The sequence below is a fragment of the Triturus cristatus genome, chromosome 8 (genome assembly GCF_964204655.1).
Source record: "Triturus cristatus chromosome 8, aTriCri1.1, whole genome shotgun sequence".
In the NCBI taxonomy this organism is placed as follows: domain Eukaryota; kingdom Metazoa; phylum Chordata; class Amphibia; order Caudata; family Salamandridae; genus Triturus; species Triturus cristatus.
The window spans coordinates 1,243,965,329-1,243,986,486 of NC_140591.1; the positions used below are offsets into that span (position 1 = coordinate 1,243,965,329).

The 21,158-nt window shown below is 52.8% G+C and overlaps 1 protein-coding gene across 2 annotated transcripts in view; it reads left to right on the forward strand.

The window, feature by feature from the left end:
- USP9X (ubiquitin specific peptidase 9 X-linked) overlaps nucleotides 1-21,158 on the forward strand; it is a 1,605,828-nt gene that overhangs the window by 1,161,394 nt on the left and 423,276 nt on the right. For both annotated transcript variants that reach the window (XM_085622934.1, XM_085622935.1), the window contains exon 33: nucleotides 17,886-18,059. In XM_085622934.1, coding sequence (XP_085479060.1) covers nucleotides 17,886-18,059 — 174 coding nt within the window. The remainder of the gene's footprint in view (nucleotides 1-17,885; nucleotides 18,060-21,158) is intronic.

Genomic DNA, 21,158 nt, shown 5'->3' on the forward strand with positions numbered 1-21,158 from the left:
AAAGAAGTATAAAGCTCCAGACCAGGATCCCTTGTTCCTTAGGTCTGATCCTCAGGCGTATTCCGTCATTGTGGCAGCTGCCAGGAAAGCGCAATCCGCAGCTTCATCAGCTTCAGTTCTCCAGAAAAAGACAGTAAGCAAATGGACTCTTATGGCAGGAAGATGTGCAATACTTCTGCATCATCTATGAAGATTGCAAGTGCGCCAGCCCTTCTTGGGCGCTACGAGAGATCTCTTTGGGACACCTTGTCTAGGTTTACCGACAAGCTTCCCAAAGAAGAGCGACAAGACTTCCATGAGATCCTGCTTGAGGGTGGTTCAGTAGCAAACCAGATCATCAGCGCATCAGCGGACGCCTCAGATCTCGCCGCGCACGGCTATTCTCATGGCATATGTTCATGGCGCTCAGCGTGGTTGCGCCTCACAGGTCTTAAACCGGACCCCCAGAAGAAGATCCTCAACCTTCCTTTTAACGGCTCCTCCTCATTCGGTTCTCACGCTGATGAGGGGATGACAAAGATGAAGAATGAGCTAGACACGGTCAAAGCTGTTTGACTGGAAAAGCAGAAGGAGTTTCGCAAACGCTTCCGTCAGAACGACAAGCGACCCTTCCAACAGAGGGTTCAAACCCCTCAATGGTCCTCCCAAAACCAGCAGAGGTCCCAATTCCAGCAGAAGCGTCCTGACAGAGGAAGGGGGAACAATTAACAACACCAGTCCTCCTCCAAGCAACCTTCAAAACAGTGAGGCATTGCTTCCTCCGCACCCGTTCGCCACTCTGGTAGGAGGGAGTATCGTTTTTCACCTGGAAGAGTGGGAAACCATAATAAGAGACAGATGGGTGCTGAATATTGTGCAGGATGGTTACTTGCTGAGGTTCAAGTCCCCTCCCCCGCAAGTCGCCCCACAATTGAAGTGCCTTCCTCAACGACACAATCTCCTGTTACAAGGCTAAGTGTATACCCACCTCACCGCGAAACCAAGGGGTATACTCACGGTACATCCTGGTCCAAAATCGAGGAGTAGCCAAAGAGTACAGACCTATCCTTGACCTGCGCCTGCTGAACAGGTTTATAAGAAAAGAGAAATTTAGGATGCTACCAGATTTTCCCACATCTTCACCAGGGAGACTGGATGTGTGCCATCGACCTGCAGGACACCTACTTTCACATTCCGGTTTCAGTGAATCATCGCTAGTTCCTCAGGTTCCAGGTGTCTCGACAGCACTATCAGTACCGAGTACTTCCGTTCGGGCTCAAATCCACCCCCCCTGACGTTCTTCAAGTGCATGGCGGTGGTAGCTGCTTTCCTCCGTAAGCGGAAAATCTTCGTCTATCCCTACCTAGACGACTGGCTCCTAAAGAGTTCCACACCTTCACTACTCCAGAGCCATCTCACTTACTGTCTTAACCTGCTTCACTCCCTGGGGTTGCAAGTCAACTACAAGAAGTCCGTCCACAACCACACGCAGAAGATGCATTATCTGGGCGCATCCCTGGACACCGGAAGGGCAAGCGTGTGTCCTTCGGAGGAGAGGTTGTCATCAATGTTGATCTAAGTGCTGCGCTCTTCTCAGCACTACACATCCCACAGTAAGGCAGGTGTCATCACTGCTGGGATCGATGGCCTCATGCATCTTCATTGTGCCCAATGCCAGACTTCACATGCGGCCTCTACAGGATTCCCTCGAAGATCAATGGACACAGCGGTCAGGCCGTTGGGAAGATCGTGTCTCTCTTCCTCAGGCTGTCAGAGACTCCATCAGATGGTGGATAAAATGTTCACATCTTCTGCATGGGGTCCCTTTTCATCAGGTCCCTCCGACCCAGACTGTTGTTACAGATGCCTCACTGCAGGGTTGGGGAGCTTACATGGGCCAGCTTCAGGTACAAGGTCTCTGGTCCGAGACAGAGAGAAGTTATCACAACTTCTTGGAGCTAAGGGCAGTCCCTTTGGCTCTCAAGTCTCTGTACCCGTCCCTACAGTCCAGCTCCATTCAGATTCAGACAGACAACACAACAACAATGTACTATCTGAACAAGCAGGGAGGCACCAGGTCACGGGTCCCGTCTCTGGAGTCCCAGACCATATGGAAGTGGCTTCTGGCGAGGAGTCTCATGATCGTAGCCGTTCACCTTCCAGGAACCTTGAACGTGCAGGCAGATGTTCTCAGCAGAGACTTCGTAGAAGCGCACGACTGGGTGCTAAACTAAGAAGTCGCTCAGGACATTTTTCGGCAATGGGGAGTGCCAGCCATCGACCTGTTCGCAGACGCGGCAAATACAAAATGCCCCGTCTTCCTGTCCAGATTCCCAAAACAAGGATCACGGGGCAATGCACTTTTGATCTGATGGTCGCAGACTTTGCTGTACGCTTTTCCGCTACTCCCTCTGATCCCGGCAATCATACAGAAGTTTTACAGGACCAACACCAGAATGATCCTGATAGCGCCAGTGGTGGGATCCGGACCTCCTGCAGCTTTCCGAAGCTCCACACCGGAGGCTGCCCTGCCGCCCGGACTTGCTGACCCAAGAACGAGGGGAGAGTATTTCATCCCAACCTCTCGTCCCTGCGATTGACTGCATGGCTCCTGAAGTCATCCAGTACGGACACTTAGACCTCCCTGCTGACTATATGACCATCCTCAAGGAAGCAGAGACCCTCCACCAAGTGATCCTTCCCTACTTGTTATACATGGCAAAGTCAGGCCTGCAATATCTCTCCATCAGGGTTCACCTGGCGGCTATTACAGCTTACAGAAAGTCTCCTACCCAGGGTTCATTCTTTCAAATGCCAGTGGTCAAGGACTTTCTGGAGGGACCCAGGAAGGTTTATCACCCAGTAAGATCTCCTTCTCCTCCTTGGGAACTTAACATTGTTCTTACTAAACTGATGAATGCTCCTTTCGAGCCTATTCATAAGGCGTCTTTGCATCATTTGACATGGAAGGCTGCTTTTCTAGTAGCCATCACTTCAGCCCGCAGGGTGAGTGAGATTCAGGCGCTGTGCTGTAAGGAACCTTATACAGTTTCATGCCAATAGGGTGGTGTTACGTACACATCCGAGCTTCTTTCCTAAGGTGGTCTCGTATTTTCACATCAACCAGGTTATTACTCTACCCACCTTCTTTCCTAAACCATCAACTCCTCCTGAGAGATCATTACACTCTTTAGATCTCCGGAGAGTGTTGAAGTTTTACCTTGCCAAAACTCTCCCACTTAGGAAATCTGAACGGCTCTTTATAAACTACGGTTCCACTAACACCGGTCTAGCTGCATCTAAAAGATCCATCTCTCTATGGATTGTCTCTTGTATAGCTTTATCCTACCAGTTAGCAAACAAGACCTTACAAGGCAGAGCTAAAGCGCACTCTAGCAGAGGAAAGGCTTCTACCACAGCTCTCCTTCGCAATGTTCCAATGTCTGAAATCTGTAAGGCACCCACATGGCGATCGGTGCATACCTTCACACGCCATTACTGTCTAGATTCTGATGCACAGGCCGATGCCCAGGTGGGGAAGGCCTCTTTGAAGAATTTGTTTGCATGATTGCAATTTGAATGTAATGGTTTTTCATGTTCTGTATACTCTGTTTTTTTTTTTTTTTGCAAAAACAATTTTTATTGCATTACTCAATTACAATTGTCATCCACAATGTTCATCATAGCAGTGGCCGTCTCCCGCTTATAGAAACCGTTGCAGAGCACAATCTAAGCCACTCCCAACTACCAATGCGCTGTCCCCTAACACCCCCCTAAACAAATGCGCCCCACTCCCCACATGTCAGTGTGCCATACTGGCAGGTACCAGGATAAGTCTCTCTTGTAAGTAGCCGTGTTAGTGGCTGCGGGCTACTCCCCACCCCCATAGACCGGCTCAAAGCAGAGAGGAAAAAAAAAAAAAAAAAAAAGCCCTCCCGCCCTCATGAGCACGCCAGCAAGTGCCTCTCCCCCTCTAAGTTTCCGCCGGTTGTTCCAGTGCTTCAATGTCCTACTCCCCTTCTGTTCCCCACCCCTGGAGGTCAACCACTAGTGCTTCCCATGCACGTGCCATGGCCAGCGCCTTTTCATCGTTTCCCCGTAGCGCAAGCTGCAGCCGGAGCGTGCCCTCGCTACCCGCCCATTTGGTGAAGGTCGCTCTCCACCTCGCGAAGCTGGGACCAGTCCTCGACTTCCAGTGTAGAGTAATTTCCCTTTTGGCCACCACCAGCCCCAGGTCGCAAAACTTACTCATGGTTTTCGTGCGCGGTGTGTGGGGAAACCAGAGCAGCAGACAAACTCCCATTTCCACCCTCAGTTCCCGCCCTGTCACTTGGGTCAAGCAATCTATGACCTCCCCCCAATAGCAGCCTAACGCGTCACAGGCCCAAAACATATGTTTAAAGTCAGCCCCCTCCTCCCCACAACGAGGGCATTGCGGTGTGGGGCCCCCAAAATACTGAAACAATTTAGCTGGCGTCAAGTATGCCCTATGCAGGGTGAAGTACTGCACCAGTTGAAACCGGGCATTCAGCGTGCTCTTCCAGGCCCGTCTCTTAAGCTTGGGCCACGTCAAATCCGGGATGGGTTTCCCGATGTCTGTTTCCCATTTGACCTTCAACGCAGTCAAAGGGGCTAGATGTTCCGTCGCCATTCTCTGATAGAGGCATGTAATGGCCTTGACTGTGCCCGCCGCCATGACCACATATTGACAGCCGGCCGCCGTCTGCGGTTCCAAGAGCCCCGCGTTCCAGTGCTTTCGTAGAGCTGCCACCAAGGCCGCGTGGAGTAGATAGTCGCCCCTCGGGATCCCGAAAGAGTCCTGCAGCCCCTGGAACGGCTGAAGCTCTCCATTGAGGTACAGGTCCCCCACCATCTGTATCCCTAGGTCTTCCCAGCGGGCCAGCCCTGACCAGTCCCCGCCGTGGGGGAGGGCTGTGCACATACCCAATGGGATCTCCGGGGCGTAGGGGTGAGCAGTGCCGACCCTTCGCAGGCTTTGGTTCCAACACAGCCGGAGCGTTCGCTCCTCGAGCGTTAGCTGCGACAGCTCGAGTCGCTGTTGGAAAACGATAAAGGAAAGCACGTGCCGCGGGATCATTCTGCCCTGCGGGCATTCAGGGCCTCTAAATTCCCGAGCCACTGCCTGCGTGAGCCATTGTAGCTGGGCAGTCAAATAATACCACTCGAACTCGGGAACCGCGAGCCCTCCCTCGGCTCTGGGCCGTCGCAGCGTAGCCAGCGCCACCCGCCGTCTGCCGGCCCCCCAAATAAAGCCCGTAATCATGGCTGTACGTTTGCGGAAGAGCGACATCGGCACCCAGATAGGAAGCGTGCGGAAAAAATACAACAGGCGCGGGAGCGCCACCATCTTCAGTAGCGCCACCCGCCCCGCTACCGAGAGGGGGAGAGTGCTCCAGAATCCGATACTGCCCGCCAGGCCCGCGATTGCCCTCCCCACATTCCCCTCCAACAGGTCGTGCTGGGTGCGGTAAATGCGCACTCCCAAATACGGCAGACAGCTACCCTCACAGCGGATTGCCCCCAGAGAAGGGGGGGGTCCGCTCCCACTGTGTAATGGGGTATACACAAGTCTTGTCCCAGTTGACCTTCAGGCCCGACAGGCGCCCAAAGTCCTCCAGCAGCTCCTTGGCGCCCTGGAGGGCCCCCTCCGCGTCAGCCTGGAAAAGCAATAGATCGTCCGCGTAGTGGGAAATATAATGGGTTTCCCCCCGCAGTAGCAGCCCAGCATATGCACGTCCCAGTCGAGCATGGGCCGCCAGTGGCTCGACCGCCAGGGCAAACAACAATGGCGATAGCGAGCAGCCCTGCCTCGTTCCCCGCCGTACGGGATAAGGAGCCGATATCGTGGTCCCCGTTCGCACCCTAGCCACTGAGTTAGTATAGAGCAGCCTCGTCCATCGCACGAACACATCCCCCAGCCCAAATTCCTGCAAAACCCTAAACAGGTAAGGCCACTCCTGTGAGAAGTTGGCCTGATGTATGATGTCACTAGTTCTAGTGTACACCTTATATCAGTCCAAACAACCCTTATGGTGATTGGTTGTAAAGTCAACCTTATAGACCAGCTATCCTAGTGGTAGCATGGACAAGAGCAGTCTTAGGCTAAACTCTGAATGGCATGTGAAGCCAGCTGTGATACCATATATAATCCCTTGAATACCAAATGAAAGGACACCACAACAGATATATATAAAAATAAAGTGTATTTATTCTAGTCAAACCCTCAGCACTCTTTATGAGATTAGAGGTAAGTACAACACAGTCTTATTCAAGCATACATTAAGTCACACAGGTAAGTAATACAGTTAGGCCCTAGGGGCCACGCAAACCATATACTAAGTAAGTGGTATAAGGACCACTGTCACGGATATAGGATAGGCCTAGGCCTAGGGAATCGCTGGGGCTACACTACACTAGCAACAGTTAAGAAGTGGGAGGCCCACGGGATTCAGGTGCAGAGTGGAAACACTCACGCGTAATGCGTAAAAGTCGATAGAATCACTAGCAGTTAGAAATAAGCAGTTTTAGGACACTTCTGGTATAGCTAGAAAGTCGAGACTCGGAAACTAGACCCTAGGATAGTCAATACCCTTGTGAGCACCGAAGTACCCAAGTTACCTAGCCCACGGGCTGCGGGTGCATAGGTGTGAACTTGCGTCGGGTTTCGTCGTGGACTCCTATGGATGCCTGAAGAAAGATGCTGACAGGCAGTCAGTGAAGAGTGTCCGGTGGATCCCAAGGCTGGGATCAAGAAGATAGGAGACCTGCAAACAGAAGGGACAGAGTCAAGGTCACTAGCCAGTGACCACGTGGAACCAGGAAGGAACCAGGCGATGTCGTGAAGATTGCAGGTGAAGGTGAAGCTTGTCGCTGCAGCCACGAGGACCAGGGAACGTCGGACGACCAGGACCAGGAGGCGAGCTGTCCCACGAAGGCTCTTGCTGTCGGCGGCGTCGAAGTTGGACTAGGACTCACCAAGCCTTGGCAAGCGGAACCCACGAAGAACGGAGGACTTGCTTCTGGTGCAGACCAGGAAGGTCTGGGGTGCTTCTCTTTGGCAAGGAAGCGGGAGCCAGTCTGGAGGAGCCAAACCAGCAGTGAAGATTTCTGGATGCGTCGTCACAAAGGCCACTAGCCAACGGGCAAGCAACCGGACAGGCGCAGCAAGCAGGAAAATGCAGAAGGGCCCCACGCAGGACTCGTGGAGTGTGGGGGGCTGATCTTCGGTGCAGATGGTGCTTGGGGTTGGGGCTTCTCAATCCCCGGTGCACAACTCCGAGGGTGCCTCAGAAGCTGCGCTGGGAGATACTCGCCACTTTTCCCAGGTAGCCGGTCCCACGTCTCTCGTCGCCTCCACGGATCTCAGCTCGGCTGTGGATGTGGATCAGGGTCGGAGAAGTCTGGAAGTCAAGGCTCTGGTCGGGCTCTGCAGTCGGTCCCTCGTAGAACTTTAGCAAAGCAAAGGGGTAGTCTCTTGATGGTGCCTGTTTGCACAGGGTAGCCACTCCTTGGCCACAAGGGAGATTCTTCAGTCTTCTTCTTTCGTCGAATGTCGAAGGTCCAGAGTTTCTGTTCAAGTTGCAGGTTCAGGATAATCTAATCTCCTGGGGCCCAGCTACCACTCTTATACTAATCTGGGGGGCTGGGTTACCTGCTAGGTCACGCCTTATGGGTGGGACCTGGGAGGGGGGTGGTTACACCCCCTTCCCTTTGTCCAGTTTCGCGCCAGGACTGGGGCTGGAGTGCCCCAGCACCGGTTTGTACTGGACTATGCATGGGACACCTTGTGTGCCCCAGGCGTCTCTCATTCCTTTCAGCCCTCCCTGCCCCAATACACTAAAGTCTGTCTGGGGAGGTGCTAGCACCTCCCCAAGCAGGAAACCTATTGTCCAAGCCTCCCTTGCCGGGATCACTCCCAGCAGCAGGAGGTCAGACTCGTGTCTGTGGCAGCAGCATCCATTTTGTGATGCTGAGGCTTTGGTTAGAGTTAAACAGCAAAGTAGGATTTTAACATGTCTCTCCCTCTGGAAGGGAGGAACAATATCCTCATCACCAGAAATGGGATGGGGGTATTATTCCCGAGTGTTAGACACCTTACACGACATGGTTTGATAAAGCCAAACCATAGTTACCATAACCGTTTAAGATTATAAGGCACTTAAGAGTATATGGTAGGCGATATCATAGAACAGCTATAAGGACATGGTTCCGAAAGCTGCAGACAGGCTCAGCTCATGCTAGAGCACCATCTCACATGTTACCAAGCACTCTGCCTCCAGGATTGTTAAGGCCTGCCATAGGAGTGGCTCACAGGGACACATGTGTCTATTTTAAGGGTAGATATAGGTGTACTATATCTAAGCAAGGGGTGATTACACGACCTTGCCCCAGCTGAGTGATCAGCCAGTTGTGTCTGATTGGAAGGCCAGACCAGGGGTGGCATAATACATGCTGCAGCCCCTGGGAGGCCTAGGGTACACCTATGCCCTGGGTACCTAGGGTACACTGTACAGGGTCCAATAAGGTGATCCTTACCAATTGGGAATGTACCTAGGGTACATGGAGTCCCTTTTAAAGAGAGAGCAGACAGCCTGAGACCCTGAATGGCAGGATCTCAGGCCAACTAAGTCGAAAAACCAGCTAGACACTAGGCAAAAAGTTGGGGGTAACCATAGTCAGATATCCACCTTCCTACAACTCCACACTATCAAAGGCCTTCTCCATATCAACCGACAGTGTCAGGGCGGCCAGGTAGTCCATGCAATCCACCTCCATGACCCGCAACAGTCTCCGGATACACGTCGACGTGTTCCGTCGCGGGATGAACCCAGCCTGGTCCGGGTGTATCAAGGAGGGCATATGTGCCAACAGTCGTGTGGCCAGAATCTTGCTCAGAATCTTATAATCCACTGTTAGCATGGAGAGCGGACGATATGCCGTCTTGGCACCCGGGTCCCCTCCTTTTTTCAGGAGTTGTATAATCAGCGCCTCACGTGCGGAGGTGGGCAACTGACCCTCCTTCCAGGCCTCCCTATAGACTGACTGCAACTGTGGGGCAAGTAGGTCCACATAGGCCGCGTAGAACTCCACCGGAAGCCCATCTGTCCCCGGAGTCTTCTTATGCGCCATATGCTTGATCGCCACACGAATCTCGCCTAGCGAGATGGCACCTCCCAGCGCCTCCTTGAGAGTGGGAGCTAGTCTCGGTAATTGGGCTGTTGCCAGGAATTCCTCCAAGTCTCCTGGAGCATCCTGCATGGTGTTGGAATAGAGGGCGGTATAATACGCCAAAAACTGACCATTGATCTCACTCTGAGAGTACACCATTGTCCCGTCCCCGGCTGTCAGCGAGAGTATGGGAGATCCGTGCGCATCTGGATTCGCCAACCATGCCAGGAGCGACCCGACTTTGTCCCTCTCCGCATGCGCCCTAGTAAGGTATGTCTTGTAATCACAACAGCGGAGCCGCTCTACCTGCACTGCCACGTGTTCGCGCGCTGCAGCCACCTCATCTTGGGATTGCTCCCCCAATTGATGTGCCCGTTCCGTCGTGCGCAGCGTAGAGTCCGCCGTCTCTATATCCCCCAATATAGTTTTCCGGACCCCGGACGTGGAGGAGATACATATCCCTCTGATGACCGCCTTGAACGAGTCCCATTCCCATGCCCTCCCTGATGCTGTCCCTGTGTTCTCTGCGAAATAATGTGTTATCCCCTCTTAGATGACAGAGTCCTCCAACATCCGCGGATTCAGGCGCCAGGTGGGTATTGCCTGACGCTGCCTGCTCCAGTGCACTGCAACCAAACGGGTTGTGGTCCGATATGGTCTTCGCCAGATATTCACTATGGCGGGTCAAAGCCTGTACGCCCGGAGAGCACAAGATGCCATCCAGGCGCACATGCAGCTTGTGCGGAGTAGAATAAAAGGAGTAGTCCCTCTCCAGTGGGTGATGCTCCCGCCATGTATCCACCAACCCCCACGCAGTCTGCCAGTCCTGTCTACTTCTATCCGCCCTATGTATCGCTGATTGGGCCATGGGTGGGTGAGAACGATCCAGGTGGACATCTGTAATGGAATTAAAGTCACCCCCCTTTAAATACTCCGCAAAGTGCCGGAGACGCGCGTGAAGAAGGCCGCCTGCTCTATATTCTGGGCATAAAGACTGCATAGCGTTATGTCTCTCCCATCTAATCGGCCCTGCACCGCCACAAACCGTCCCTCCGGATCCACCTGCGTGGCCCGCTCTAACCCAGATAAGGGCACCCCGTGCAAACTTGGAATAGGTGGTGTAAAACAACTGGCCCCGCCAGCGCCTATTAAGGGCCCGCCCCTCCGTCCGATCCAAATGAGTCTCCTGCAGAAAAGCCACCTGCACCCCCCTGCGCACCAAATAAGCGTGGACCTTACAACGCTTCGTCATGGAGGTAAGCCCCCTCACATTCCATTTTATATATTTCAACTCAGGAGGGGAGGCCATCACAGCATATAACACTTACTATCCAACCACGTCCCCTCCTAGGCACACTGACATTACCCCAATCCCTCTCAACTCCCCAACAAACCCCCATCTCACCCGCCCCCAGAACAGGTTCCCAACCGTAGTTACCCATCCAAATACAATACGATTAACCAATGTCTCTGGTAGCCACCAGAGCCTCACAACTAGTGTGAGTAGGAGGAGGTAGGCTGGGGCCGAACGGGCACCAAAAGTGTTCGCAACAAGAATCCTAGCCCAGACTCCGCAGTGGCACCCCGGACATATCTCGCCCCCGGTACGCCCGCCCTAGCCCTCCCCCGCCCCCGCAATCGTAGATAGGCTAGTAGTCCCCTGTGGATCCGCTGCAGCCCCCATTCCCCAGTGCAGAGTCAACAGTGCAGCATAACGCTCCTCTGGCCCCCAGCTAGCCTCCTTACGGTCAGCGGCACGCCAGGAATAGTTCAGGTGTCCATTATTCCATCCGCCGTCCCCGGCGTTACATGTGGCAGCCCTGTCGCATCGTCTTCTGTCTCATCGCTGTGTTGAGTGTCAGACCCTTTGTGAGAGCCCGAGCCCCCACCAGGGGCTACCACCATGGCTCCGGAGATGGCGGAGACCGCCTGCAGCGCTGCTTTCCGCTCCAACTCCGTCTGGGACGCCAGCGGAGAGCCCCTTCTAGTCAACCGATTCCTGGCATGTCGACCTCGACGAGGCTTCGGCGAAGACATCCTCGATTCCCCTTCCGCGGCACGGGCCCCCGTTCCGGTTCTGTGCGTTTCCAACCAGCCCCATGCGGCCTCAGGGTCGTTGAAAAAGAATGTTTTGCCGTCCAATATGACCCGCAGACGCGCAGGAAACAACAGCGCGTATTGAATACCTTCATCCCTGAGAGCCTTTTTGATCGCCAGGAACGATGTCCGATGTCGCTGGACCTTGAAGGGGAAGTCAGGGTAGATAGAGACCGACGCGTTTTCCACCCGATAGGGGCCCTGTGCCCTGGCCTTCTGGAGTATAATGTCCCGGTCTTTGAAGTGCAGAAGACTTGCGACCACTGGACGTGGTGGTCTACCAGGATCCAGGGGTCGAGCCGGGACCCTGTGTGCGCGCTCCAGCGTGTAGAACGGCGTTAGCCCCTCTGGCGCAACCTCTTCTCGCAGCCAAGTCTCTAGATAAGCCAGCATATCGTTCCCTTCAATTTTCTCCGGCAGTCCCACCACCCGTATGTTATTGCGGCGATTACGTCCCTCCGCGTCCTCAGCCCTCTTCTCCAACAGCAGCACCCTCCGTTTCAGATCATCCATGACGGCATCCGAGGCTTTCTCGGCTGGTGCCAACTGCTCAAGCGTGACCTCCGTCTGTTTGACTCGATCAGCCAGCTTCCGGTGATCCCCCCCGAAGCAACCCCAGGTCCGTGGAGACTTGCGCTATGTCGTGTTGCAGTGCAATCCGTGTGTCCGAAATGGCTTGGAGGATCTGATCCAGCTGCTTTTGCTGTAGGCCCCCGGAGAGGTCCCCCGCCTCTTCTCCATCTCTCTCGCCAAGCGATTCCCCGGTCGCGGCAGTAGCAGCGGCGCATGTTCTGTATACTCTGTTGCTCGTCTGCGAGGTACTGGGTATGGGCTTGCTACTCTATTCATAGATTATGATTATTGATGAGTATCCCCTGGATGAGAAGGATTAGTTACTTACCTGTAATCCTAGTTCTCATCCAGGGGTATACTCATCATAGTCATAAGCGACCCTCCCTCCTCCCCGGACGAGGATTACTGGAGTTGTTCTATATTAATTGCATCCTCTACTCAGGTGTCTATACGTAATACACCGTCAAAAAGAACTGACCTAACTGTCACCTGTGGTGCATGATGGGAGCAGAGGGTCTCCTGCAGGTCTTAAAGGCACAGTACCCTAACCTTGGAAGCCTTAAAGGCAAGGTGTCAGTTTTTGTCTTTGTTTCATTATTGCTCTGCAATGCAGCCTACAGTCAAATGCCTGCAATTACAAGTTTTCCTTGTGGCAATAAAGCATTGGTATATGACAATTGTTCAGTGCATGTCCTCTTTTCCTTATGGGTTAGGAGGGTTTTTGTCTTACAATGCAAACCTATGTAATTTCGGCATTTTTGCCATGTTGGAAACATTTTAGGCTGCATGTATGTTTTCACATATATGTGTGTGTGTATATGTATATATATATATATGTATGTATTTTCTATATACTCCGGGATCCCGCACGTGGCCGGGGATTATTCATAGATTATGACTATGATGAAGTATACCCCTGGATGAGAACTACGATTACAGGTAAGTAACTAATCCACCCGGATTGAGCACGTACCTCGATCATTTTTTGACCACTTTTTTGAGACTTTTTGTCTCCTTCTCTTGTCTCCTGGTGCACGTAGGGATGCCCGGCTTTAAGTCTTGTGGGTCGTGCCACCGTAATATGTCGGTGGCGGACCCCCATGATGTCTGCCTCTACTGCCTGGAGAAAGACCACGACTCCCGGGATTGTCGGGACTGCCGTGCCATGGCCCCGAAGGCATTACAGGAGCGGCACCGGAAATTGCTGGAGGTCCAGCCCTCCTCTCACCGCCGCTCCGGGTCTAGGCTCCGCTCGCGGGAACGGAGCCGTCGCTCTACGGACTCTAAGTCTTCACCTTAAGATTCCGGTAAGCGACGCCATAAGAATTCGTCGAAGAAGTGTGTTTGCTCCCCGTCGCTCCCCGGAAGGGGACAGGGGCTCTGCCCCTTCGGCTCCTCTGGAGCCTGGGAGTCCCGCTGCCTACCCGGGTCCGTCGGCGACTCCCGAACAGCAGCAAGAGTTTCTTCCTGCCTTGGACCGCCTGTTTAGGCCTCGGGCTCCCGCCGGCACGCCAGATCCTGTTGAGCCAGCGGCACTGCCTCCGGTGCCAGCCCCGGAGTCACTGGATCCAGCACCCGCGGCACTGGCCCCGGCGCCACATGGTGCAACGCCGCTGGCTCTGGCCCCAGCACCGCCACAGGCGACGCACTGGGTGCCGTTTATCACCCTCCGCCCTGGTTCTCGGACCATTTCGTTCCAACCTGGGATCCTCATTGGGATCTGGTTCCGGGTCGGCTCCGGCCGGCGCCGCTGACCCCTCTCCGGCTCTGGTCCTACCGCCGCGGCCGGCTGCTTCTACCCCGGAGCCGGATGAGGACTGTGACGGCTCCGAGGAACCCCTTGCGTGGCAGTGTGACTCCGAGCAGGATTGGGTGGATAACCTTCAAGATGCGGGTGAACTTGATGTGTCTTCTGACCCGGGGTTTGCCTCGCCTCCGATGGAGGAGGGCGTTTCCTACACTATGGTGCTGCGTCGAGCCACGGAGACTCTCCATCTCGACCTCCCTACGGTGGCCCTTAAGACCAAACTCCTTACGGAGGTGCTCCAGACTGCGTCTACGTCGTCGGGGCTGCTGCTCCCTTTCAATGAGGCCCTTACCGAAGTCCTCTTGGGTACTTGGTCGCGGCCGGCCTCGGGGGCGCCGGTGGATAAGAACGTCGCTAGGCGTCATCGCCCGGCGCCTGGTGATCCCGCTTTCTTGACCACTCACCCCACGCCTGAGAGCCTGGTCATTCAGGCCTCGACATCGCAGAGTGCCTTTCCCTCGGCTCCGCCGGACTGTAAGAGGCTGGACCAATATGGCAAGAGGTTGTTCTCCTCAACCAGTTTGGGGTTGAGGTCGGTTAATACCGCCTGCTTATTGGGCCGTTACTCCCACGCAGTGTGGGATTCGGTGGCAGAGGTTCTGCCTCAGTGCTCTGAGGAGGTCCAGGCTGTCCTTTCCCAAGCGATTGTGGAGGGCAAGGATGCGGCCAAGTTTGCCATCAGGTGTGGTTTGGACACCGCTGATTCGTTGGGCAGGGCGATTTCCACGAAAGTGGCGTTGCAGCGCCACGCCTGGTTGCGTTCCACCGTGTTCTCACCCGATGTCCAGAGCTCGCTCATGGACATTGCCCTTCGATGACTCCCGCCTCTTTGGTGATAAGGCTGACAATGCCCTGGAGCGCTTTAAAGACTCTTGTGCCACGGCCAAGTCTTTGGGTCTTTCCTCGAAAAACCCTGCCACAACAGGGTTTCGTTCCTTTCGTGGCCAGGGCAGGGGTACCCAGGCGCGCTCTTCCAGCAAGCCTGTGCAGAACCAGCCTCCATGAGGCCGCGGACGAGGGTTCCGCTGGGGCGGGTCTGGTAACCTGCGTGTGGGTCAGTCCACGTCCACCCCCGCTGCTTCCGCCTCAACCTTCCTAATCCGAGCATCTGAAAGAAACACGTTAGTTAGAATCCTCACCTTAGAATATCCCCAGGCGTCAGGCTGGATCCGGAAAGATTTTTGAAGCAATACCCCTTGCGTGTCGCTAGGCGTCGTCTGCCGCTCCGCGTCAGTCGTTGGCATCGTGCGCCGAAATGACGTCGTCGGAGTACTTAGACGCCGCCCTTGCGCGCTGACTTCAGTTCTTGTACATAGCTTTCCGCGCCAGGAACGCAGAGCCATGCAAGAGACCGACACTGGTGCCAAAAAATCTAGGGCCCTGAACAGGATGACCTTAACCCTAGATGTCGGTTCGCAGAGCGGGGAGGATGGGTCGGTCGGTGAGGAATCTAACTAACTAATGTTGCTTACAGATAACATCATTACCGAAGGTAAGTAACTTGTTCATCTAAAAGAAACACGTTAGTTAGATTCCTCACCTTAGAATAGATACCCCAGCAAAACCAACCCCGGTGGAGGGTCTGCGAACCAAGATCACACCAGAAAGTCCTGGAGAACAGAACGGCCAAAGAAGCCACCTCTCTGGACTTGGCTGTCCAGGCAATAGTGCTTGGCGAACGTGTGCAGTGAGGCCCACGTCGACGCCTGACAGATGTCCTGCAAGGGAATTCCCCGTCCCAGGGCAGTAGTCGCCGCGGTGGAATGTGCTCTCAGCCCAACAGGAGGGTCCTTTTTCGCCAAGGAGTAACAAACTTTTATACAAAAGACGACCCACCGTGAGATGTTCCGTTTGTGTACGGCTCTCCCCTTCTTAGCACCTACGTATCCAACAAAAAGTTGGTCGTCCACCCGGAACTGTCTGGTGCGGTCCAAATAAAAGAACAGCGCACGTTTGGGGTCCAGACGGTGGAGCCTCTCTTCCTCTTTCGAAGGATGCGGAGGCGGAAAGAATGTGGGCAAAGCGACCGATTGCCCGATGTGAAAGGGGGTCACCACTTTCGGAAGAAAAGAAGGACGAGTCCGGAGGACAACCTTGTCCGGATGAACAGAAAGAAAGGGAGGCTTATATGACAGAGCCTGGAGCTCACTCACCCACCCGTCTAGCCGAGGTGATAGCTACCAGGAAAGCAGTCTTAAGAGTCAGAAGACGAAGTGGACAATTGTGAAGGGGCTCAAAGGGAGCGCACATCAGAAAGGTCAAGAGAAGATTCAAATCCCACTGAGACATTATGAAGGGGACAGGAGGAAACATGTGAGTAATGCCTTTAAGAAAACGAGAAACAACAGGGGACTTGAAAAGAGAAGGCTGATCAGGAAGCCGTGAGAAAGCAGAGATTGCAGAAAGATAACCTTTCAAGGTGCCCAGAGCAGAGCCCTGCTGGGCCAAAGAAAGAGGAGAACCTCAGAAAGAGGGGCGGAAAGGGGATCCACAGCCTTTGTTGTGCACCATGCCACAAATTTGTTTCACCTGCAGGCGTATACCGATTTTGTGGAGGGACGCCTGGCTGCCAGAATGATATCACAGACTTCAGGAGGCTAGTCAAATGGCATCAACTGTCGCCGCTCAATCTCCACGCATGGAGGTGGAGACTGGACAAGTTCGGGTGGAGGACCATTCCCTGCTGCTGCGACAGAAGGTCCTCCTGAAGAGGCAGTCGTATCGGAGGATCGATTGACATACTGAGTAGCTCGGGATACCAGTACCTTCGTGCCCAATCCGGAGCCACTGCGATGACTTGGGCCCGGTCGCACCTGATCTTCTTCAGCACTCTGGGCAGAAGTGGTATAGGCGGAAAGGCGTACAACAGACCGCAACTCCACTCGCGACGAAAAGCGTCTCCGAGCGAGTACCGCCTTGGAAATTCCAACACGCAGAACTGCTGACATTGCGCGTTCTCTCCGGTGGCGAATAGATCTAACCAAGGCTCTCCCCACTGCAGAAAGAGACCTTGCACCACGTCCGAGTCCAGATGCCATTCGTGATCCATCATGCACCAGCGGCTGAGTTCGTCTGCTCTGGCATTGGGCTAGGGAGCTCTAGTGTCAAGAGAGTGATCTCGCCATGTTGGGAGTGGGCATAATTGTGCATTCTGGGGAAACCAGATGCCACACTTTCAAGGAAGTGCCATCAGGAGGGAAGGGACCTAGTAGCCCATTGACTACAAACTGCATCCTACCCTGATTGCATTTTCTGAAGATAAATAGGGCACCCCTGGCTCCCAGAAGTCAGATCTCGACCGACTTGAAAGTAGGACTGAAGGAGGGCAGCCTTGTTGCACTGGGGGACCAGAAAATCGAAACAGCACTGACGAAGACCGCACTTGCTGCACCTGTGGGCCGTGCGCGTACGGTAAGCTTACCGTACGCGCACTCCGCGATTTTTAAAAAAATTTATTACATGTATTTTTCGTACTTTTTGGTCCTTCGTGGACCCCCTGACAAACGCTAGGGGTTCTGCAACTCTCTTCGTTGCCCCCTTTTCACGTTATCCACCTTTGTTTTTCAGTGCGAGAGACAGAAAATGGCGGCCGACACTTTCTGATTTCGACCGATTCGAATGTTTACAGTCATGTAACCACCAATCAGAATTGAGCTCGCGCACGGCACCGTACGCGTACGGTAAGCTTACCGTAAGCGCACGGAGCGCGCTTACAGATATATATATTGATTTAAATGCTATTTTCTCAGGACCTACTGAACAGATTTACACCAGACCTGCAAAAGGCACATCTCTAACCTGAGGACTACCTCTCTGCCAAATTTCAAGTAATTCTGTTCAGCCGTTCGGGCTGTAGCTCGGACTAAAGGTCCTATGGGAAAATGCATGGGGAAAACGCGTTTTGGGACACCCCTTTTTTCTCAGCCCCCGCTTGACGAATCCCCCCGAGACTTTCAGGGTAGGAGCGGAGCGGAGCGCCCCACCTATTTTGAAAATATCGCGAGGATCCGTCAACCGGCGCCAAAGTTATTCCAAATAGTTATAGTTAGGACCGTGTTTCCATAGGAAATCCGCAACATTCTATCTACTGGCGACCGCCAGTAGATAATATATATATATATTTTTTTTTTATCAAGCAGCTTCTAGGCTCTAAATTTTAGAATGTGCTGGTGTATATCATGTAAGAATGAGTGTATAAAAACTAAAGATATTGTGTTCACTGCAAATCTTTTCTTTTCAGGCTTTGGGGAGAGCCAGTTAATCTGCGCGAACAACATGATGCCTTAGAATTTTTTAATTCATTGGTTGATAGCCTGGATGAAGCTTTAAAAGCTTTGGGAAACGCAGCTATGTTAAGTAAAGTTTTAGGAGGGTCTTTTGCAGATCAAAAGATTTGTCAAGGTTGCCCACACCGGTGAGTGTAATATGCATTTTCAACCATTTTATTTGTATATACTAGTTTTTTGAAATATGCAAACAGTTTCCATTTCTAAAAAAAAAAAAAAAAAAAAAAGGTTTTCAACAGGATCACAGAAGAATGCTTATTGAAGTATTTTAAAAATCTTTAAAACAAAATATACTAATTAACTATTATCTGTTTCCATGCTTGAAATTTATTTCGATAGTTTTCCGTGGGCACATTAAAAAATAAGTTGGTTCTCTTGAGGAAACATTGATTAACTTCTCTGGTATTTTCACATTATAAGCTTGTCAACTATCTACAGGAGGTTATTGTGATGTTTTCTGAGGGTAGAAAGTGTATATATTTCATTTCTAGTTAAAGTAATTAAAGTATTTTTGAAAACAGGATTGAAAAGAAAGATAAAATAAAAATGTTATGATATTCAGTCTTTTTATTTTGTAGCATTACTATATCCTTCACTTCCTTTATTCCCAACCAAAGATTACTCTTTCACCTTATAGTGGAACTGGAAGCTTCCTATTATAGTTGTGTGTGGTCAGCATTACATATGCATGCATTATGTGGCCATATTTCCTTTTCCAGTGTGTATGCGGACTAGTTAATTTTTTTTAATTTTTATTTTTTTATTTTTTTTAAACCTTTATTTGTGCATATTAAAAGAACAAATACGGGCCTACAACCATCAGGCCGGCCACAAAACGGTTAAGCACTGAGACAAACATTACATCCCCTGTGCATCAATGGTCAAGATTAGCAACGATTCAGGAGTTATACACTGGAGAGATCCTTGACACCAGGGGAAGGAGAAGTAAAGGTTAATTTTAAGGTTTTCAAAATAATTTTATCGAGGAAAAAAGTCAGTAGAGGATAGAACCAAGGAGATTCGAGTCCGCAAGATGGCTTCATCACACAGGAGAGCAGCAGCATCATTAGAAACGGCCATAGAAAATCTCAGAGAGTGAGGCGTTGCAGTTATATAACAGGATAGTCACATGAGTAAATACGCACCCCTCCAAAGCCGCCCCCACTCAATCCACCCCACACCCGGACCCCGAATCGGAAACAAGGATAGCGCAGAGACATAAAAGAAAAAGGCCCATAGAACTAAAAAGAAACAGTTAATTACCCCCCCCCCACCCTACACCAATGCGGAGGCTACGGCCTGCCCCCCCCCAGCATAGTGCCTGTCGCCCAATGAACCCGAAATATAGACAAGAGAGAAAGTAGGAATAAAGGAAAGAAAATAAGAAAACAAAGAAGAAAGCGGGGAGGAGCCCACGTAACCTCGGGGCGCCCGAAAACCACCGGCCAACTACGTCTCCACACACTGAGAACCCACTACACCCAAAGGCGGTCGTGTGAAGATAACGTGTCACAACAATATAAGGAAGGCAGACAAATCGCGACGAATGCGCACAACCTATGCAGACAGTTCCAGTCCCAGTCCAGCCCATCCGTGAAACCATGGTGATAGAAAGCAATCTAGCCCTGGCCCGATCGCGGGCGTAAGATTAGACTAGCCCCCACATGAAGGCCCCGCAGCCCGTGCAAACAAAGACAATATGGCCGCTTGGGAGAAGATGGAGAAGTAGAGTCACAAAATGGCCGCCGATCATCTATTGAGGTCCCCTCGTGCACCATATAAAATCCAGACCTGGCCTGTAACGTACAGGAGTTCCACATAAAAGAAGCCGTAGGCCACCGTGAACAGTTCCTCGAGGACGCCAGGTGTCGCTCAGCTGGATACTCCTGCGGGCGCGGTGAGGCAGGCAACAACAAAGCAGGCAGCAATGAACGGGGAAACAAAGTGTCCACAATTGAGCAGGAGATCGATTGATCCTGGGTGCCGGGAAAGCCAGATGCAGACACCAGTGCAGCACGGTTATACCCAGTCGTTGCGTCCCCGCAAGAGGACAGAAGCACTGGCAGACCCACGTCTTGTTGAGAACAAACGGGGCGCTCACGACCCGCAGCCGACAGTATGGAGTCGAACCGCTCACTCAGCGTTTGCAAGCCAACACACAATTGCAGACGAAAGTCCCGCAGGGCAGCCAGAACGGAGCCGCATGTCAGCGGAAGCTGCGCCCCCACATCGGCAGCAATCCGGGACGGCACTGTGGAGCTGGAGTCTGGTAGAGGGAGGGCGAAGCAGGCAGCGGGCGAGACCGGAGCATCACCCCCCAGCAGCGAGCAGGCAATCAACGCCATGTTTTACCGCTGAACGGTACAGTGGCCAGGGGGGGGGTCGTAACAAGGAGACAATTCCCCGCAGGTCTGCGCCGCAACAGGTGAAAGCCAACAGTCGCTTCCCCTCTCTCGGACTCTCTTTGCAGCCGACTAGGCAATAGAAGAAGGGGGTCTGCAGCCTTCCACAGCGCGGGCCACAGAGCGGGGCAGGAGACCCGCCACACCGGGGCTTACCCTATAGCTCCAGCCCGTCAGGTGAAAGGTGAAGGAGGTGTCCGGGCGTCTCTCCCCCGGCTCGTCTGGCGACAGTCCGTGGTGTGAGGCGGGATCGGGGCCGCGGGGCTCTGATTTGCGCCGGGGGTCCAGTGACTGCGGAGCTTCCAGGGGGCCGACCAAGGCCACAATGGAGCAGGGGTCCAGCGCGGAGAACAAAGGCACCAAGAGCTCCGGCATCCGGGCGGGCTCAGACTCCGGGAAAGCGGCGGCGCGGTCAGCGCGTCGTCGCGCACGTTGCACCTCGAAAATCGGCGAGGATAGGAATCAGGATGATAGTCCGAGGCCAAGGGCCGGCGGAGCCGGGCGCTCAAGTGTCTGCTCCGGTCGCCATCTTGGCTCCTCCCCTCGACTAGTTAATTTTTAAGACCGAATCTGCCTAGTCTCGAACCACAGTTTGATAATTGCGGAGACCTTAATCTCCTGTAGGTATCAGATTTAAGTTTGCCTAGGAAGAATGTACACCTTGCTGGACAATGCTCAATCTGGAGATGTCACACTCTGCGCGTAAATAACAGTAGCAAGAAACACCTAGATTGCTTAAAAATAGTAGTGAAGCAATTGTTTCCCAGTTATGTCTAACTTTCACAACTAATTTACATGGTTAAGGGAAGTAATAATTCCGGACAG